Below are 4705 nucleotides of genomic sequence, written 5' to 3' on the forward strand. Positions count from 1 at the left end.
TCAGGCATTAAAACCATTTCTGTGCGCTCTCACTCTGTTATAATCGACTGATTGAGCGTAACCTGGGGGCACCGGATGGGGCGGCCGGGGCAGGGCGGGCGCTAGGACCGCGGAGGGGGAGGCAGCCCCTCCCCTTGGGCATGCGCACACTGCCAGAGTCGCTCCGGTGGCGGCAGCACCACCACTCGTAACGGCTCCGTTAGCTCCGCCCACTGCCTCTCAGCCAATCCGCGCGCTCCACATCGTGTTGCGTCACGCGAAGGCTGCACTCAGAGAAGGCCCCCAGGCCGGGTCTGTCCTTGGGGCTGCCTGCCCCGAGCGGTGCCCCTCGGCTGGGAGCGCGGCCGAGCCGCGGTCCTGGGTTATCCCCGGGGGGACCCGTCCGGTCCCTTCCGCCCGGCCCCGCGCGGCTCCGGCTCTGCCCGCTCCCCTCCCGCCCCCGCGACGGGCCCGGCAGCGCTGAGGGCAGACGCGGGCGGGTCCTGTCGTGAGGGCGGGCGCAGGCCGGGCGTATGAGGCCGGCGGCTCCGGCGGGCGCGCTGCGCGATGTGGTGCTGGACGTGGCGCCGGTGCTGAGCGGCCCCGCCGCAGAGATGGGCGCGGGAGCGGGCGGCGCGGCCCTGCCCGAGCGGCTCCGCCTCCCCGTCTGCTGCCTCGGTGTCTTCGCCTGCTACTTCTACTACGGCATCCTGCAGGAGAGCATGTGAGCGGGGGGCGGCCGCGGGGTCCGCGCTCGGCCCGGCGCTGCCTCACGCCTGTTCCGCTCTTGCAGCACGCGCGGCCGGTACGGGGAGGGCGCGAAGCAGGAGAGGTTCAAGTTCGCGCTGACGCTCGTGTTCATCCAGTGCGTGGTGAACGCGGCCTTCGCCAAGCTCCGTGAGTGGGGCCCGGGGGTGTTCGTGACGGGTGAGGCTCATGGGGGCCTGCAGGGACAGGCCAAGGGGAATGGCTTGAACCTGCCAGAGGGGAGACTGAGATGAGCTCTTAGGCAGAAGCTCTTCCCTGTGAGGGTGCTGAGGCGCTGGCCCAGGGTGCCCAGAGAAGCTGTGGCTGCCCCATCCCTGGCAGTGTTCAAGGCCAGGTTGGACACAGGGGCTTGGAGCAAGCTGCTCCAGTGGAAGGGGTCCCTGCCCGCGGCAGGGGTTGGAGCTGGAGGAGCTCAAGGTCCCTGCAGGCCAAACCAGGCTGGGGGTCTCTAAGGTGCTTCCTGGTGTTTCTCTGACCCCTTCCCTCCGCTCCCCGCAGTGATCCATGTGTTCGACGCTGTCAAAGTGGATCGCACCCGGAGCTGGCTCTACGCCGCCTGCTCCCTCTCCTACCTGGGCGCGATGGTGTCCAGCAACTCGGCTCTGCAGTTCGTCAGTTACCCCACGCAGGTGCAGCTCGGGGGCACGGAGCCATCGGGGGTTTCTGTGCTGGGCTCTATGGGGCTCTCTCGCTGCGTTTCAGTCAGCAGAGAGCGGTTGGAGAGCTCCGACAGGGAACAGCAGCCCCTGGGCATGGTGGGAATTTGCTGTTGGAGGCCTCGAGGTGGTTCCTGGCACCGCTCATTCAGCGGCGGTCCCGGGGGGGGGGGGGGTTGATGCCTCTTTTGGAGCACCTGGTGTGTTCTGCAGGAGGGTGCATCCTGTGCCGTCACCTTCCTGCTGCTGCCATCTCCAGAGGATGCTCTGTGGGTATTTAACCCTGCCCTTCTTTTACAGGTCCTTGGCAAATCTTGTAAGCCCATTCCAGGTAAGGAAGCTTCACGTTTCTCTGGGTACACTCGGAGGGGGGTCTCTCATACCCTTAACCAGGACCTCACCCATCAAACAGCTCCTCCCCTCTTTGTAGCTCCAGCACGGGCAGGGCAGATCGTGCTGTAGCTGTGGTTGGGCTCCCCTGCGAGGCCTGGGGAGCACTTTGTGACCTCGCCTCTTTCCAGTCATGCTTTTAGGAGTGACTTTGCTGCGGAAGAGGTACCCCCCAGCCAAGTACTTCTGCGTCCTCCTGATCGTGGCCGGCGTCGCCCTCTTCCTGTACAAACCGAAGAGGGCAGCTGGGAGCGACGAGCACGTCTTTGGCTACGGAGAGCTCCTCCTGGTGAGTCCACAGCAGGGCCAAGGAGGAGCAGCCGCAGCACAGATAAGGCCGTGTCCTTTGGACCTCGAGCGCGTCCATGAGGTGATGTGGAAACGCGTCCGCAGGAGGCCACTGGGGTTGAGGGGAGTGCTCCAGAGCCATGGATGAGATCAGGGCGAGAGCATTTGCACCCCTCCTGGCCCTGGTTTTGAGGCCATGCGTTGCTGTTCAGTGGGTGGTTGGGAAGCAGAAGCTGGGGAATGGTCGAGGTTTTCCTCCTGGAGAAGGGATAAAGAGGGAAGGTTCCTTCGCTGCCTCTTGTCTTCCCTCAGCTGCTGTCGCTGACCCTGGACGGGCTCACTGGGGTGTCTCAGGACCACATGAGAGCTCACTACCAGACAGGCTCCAACCACATGATGCTGAACGTTAACCTCTGGTCCACCTTGTTCCTGGGGGCTGGTAAGGAGCGCGCTGCAGAATCCACCTTGCCCACAGGCTGCCCAGTGGCAGTGGCCGAGCTCCAGCAGCGGGGCTGGAACCCCCTTTCCAAAGCACTTCATGAATGGCTTGGGGTTGGTTTGGTTGGATGTGGAGCTTGGGCTGTTCCGTGTAGCTCTGCTCATGGCCACCAGAGGGCATCGCCTCCTGCAGGGCGCAGCGGCCCAGCGCTGGCTCCACCTCGGTTCCTACCCAGCAGAGAAGCGAGCATCAGCGCAGCTTCCTGCTGCTGGAGCTGCTCAGTGAGAGCTGAATGTGCGGTTCAGTGATGGCTTCGGTCAGTAACCAGGGAGGCGGTGGCTTCTCCTCCTCTTTCTTCACTGTGTTGGGATTTAGGCTTCACCATCGGTACCTCCTGTAGTGAGCTGGAATTGCACCACGGGGGCCGTGGCTCCTCGGGCTGCCTCTGGGCTCAGGATTGTGGCTTCTCAGGCTGGGTCTTTGTTCCAGGGATTCTGTTCACTGGGGAGCTCTGGGAGTTCCTGAGCTTCACGGAGCGATTTCCCAGCGTCATTTACAACATCCTCCTCTTCGGCCTCACCAGTGCTCTGGGTCAGGTACATTCACCCCCCTTGGTCCCCAGGCTTCATGGGGATGTAACCCCCCTTGTGCTGGGCTGCCCCCCCAGAGCGGGAGCAGCAGGTGAGGGAGGGGATCCTGCCCCTCTTGGGGCTGGATGAGCTTTAAGGTCCCTCCCAACCCAAACCAGGCTGGGATTCTCTGTGTTTGCCCAGCTGGGAGATGGGCAGGACAGGCTGCCTCCCGTTCGGATGCTGTGGGTGGTGCTCGCTTTCTGTCCTGGCTCCCTTCAGTGTAAAACCAGTTTGAGTTTGTACCCAAATAATCCGGGTTTGAAACAAGGCTCAGCTCTGGCTCAGTGATTTTCACCTGAAAGCGCGATCTCTGCTGTACTTTCGCTGCTCCCATTGACAACAGGCGTCTCTCTGCCTCTGACAGAGCTTCATTTTCATGACCGTGGTGTACTTCGGCCCTCTGACGTGTTCCATCATCACCACAACCCGCAAGTTCTTCACCATCTTAGCGTCCGTCATCCTCTTTGCCAACCCCATCAGCTCCATGCAGTGGGTGGGGACGGTCCTCGTGTTCTTGGGTAAGTCTGGAGAGCAAAGCCCTGCCCTGTCCCTCCTGAGCTGAAACCCATGGGGTGCAGTGAGGGCAAAGCCAACGGAAGACACTGGTCTAAAGCTGATGTAGTCGTATGAGAAGCCTGTTGGTGGAGGGTCCATGGGACCTCCATCAGGGACTGCAGCGATAGCACAAGGGGTGATGGGTTCAGACTGAAACAGGGGAAGCTCAGGTTGGATCTAAGGCAGAAGCTCTTCCCTGTGAGGGTGCTGAGGCGCTGGCCCAGGGTGCCCAGAGAAGCTGTGGCTGCCCCATCCCTGGCAGTGTTCAAGGCCAGGTTGGACACAGGGGCTTGGAGCAAGCTGCTCCAGTGGAAGGGGTCCCTGCCCGTGGCAGGGGTTGGAGCTGGAGGAGCTCCAAGGTCCTTTCCATCCCAAACCATTCCATGGTTCATGGGTTGTTTTCTATCTTCTTTGCAGGCCTCGGACTCGATGCCAGATTTGGGAAGGGAGTGAAGAAGACGTCGCATTGAGGAGAGGGCGATCTCTGCCCTTGGGATGGACTTTTAATTTATTGTCTTGTACCTCAGAATCGGTTCTGCCCCGGGCTCAGGAACGGAGCCAAGAGGAGCTCGGCTCTGGCTTCGTTCGGGTTTGTGAGTCAGAACTGGCCTCAGAGTGTACCAGTTCCGTTTTGGTTGTGATTGAGCTGCCTTGGTTCTGTTCTGTAATCAAAGCTGCGCCCCCAGCTCCCCGCAGCAGGATGCAATCCTTGCCTTAACAGGAAAGACCCAGCCTCCATGTCTTTATTAAAGAAAAAGAGACCGTGGCCACCTCTCCCGAGCCTTGATTTCAGGAATTACAGCAGCTCTTGGGGACACAGCACAAGGAAGGGGCTGCTCCTAGAACCCTGATCGTTTCTTGGTGCGGTCTGGAAGGATGCGTGCATTAAAGGCCTGTGTTGAAGACAACCCCCTTTTCTGGCTGATTGTGTGATGGTTCTGCTCCGGAGCTGCTGGAGCAGCCGCTGGATGTTCTTCCATGAAGCGTAACCTCTTGAG

At 61.4% G+C, this 4705-nt stretch overlaps 1 protein-coding gene across 1 annotated transcript; it reads left to right on the forward strand.

The window, feature by feature from the left end:
- Window positions 1-324: 324 nt before the first annotated feature.
- SLC35B1 (solute carrier family 35 member B1) lies at window positions 325-4607 on the forward strand. The gene is made up of 9 exons (XM_080633524.1): window positions 325-703; window positions 773-876; window positions 1246-1376; window positions 1704-1734; window positions 1925-2082; window positions 2394-2520; window positions 3010-3116; window positions 3517-3670; window positions 4125-4607. The coding sequence occupies exons 1-9, from the start codon at window positions 513-515 to the stop codon at window positions 4175-4177; spliced, it is 1056 nt and encodes a 351-aa protein (XP_080489650.1). The 5' UTR covers window positions 325-512; the 3' UTR covers window positions 4178-4607.
- The last annotated feature ends 98 nt before the right edge of the window (window positions 4608-4705 follow it).

This window comes from Psittacula echo, assembly GCF_963264785.1.
Source record: "Psittacula echo genome assembly, chromosome: 23".
Taxonomy (NCBI): domain Eukaryota; kingdom Metazoa; phylum Chordata; class Aves; order Psittaciformes; family Psittacidae; genus Psittacula; species Psittacula echo.

Excerpts from the sequence above, each read along its gene's own strand:
- SLC35B1 (XM_080633524.1), top strand. The coding sequence starts at position 513 with ATGAGGCCGGCGGCTCCGGCGGGCGCGCTGCGCGATGTGGTGCTGGAC. Across the intron at positions 1,735-1,924 it reads ATCTTGTAAGCCCATTCCAG|TCATGCTTTTAGGAGTGACT; the intron begins GTAAGGAAGCTT and ends GCCTCTTTCCAG. Across the intron at positions 2,521-3,009 it reads CACCTTGTTCCTGGGGGCTG|GGATTCTGTTCACTGGGGAG; the intron begins GTAAGGAGCGCG and ends TCTTTGTTCCAG.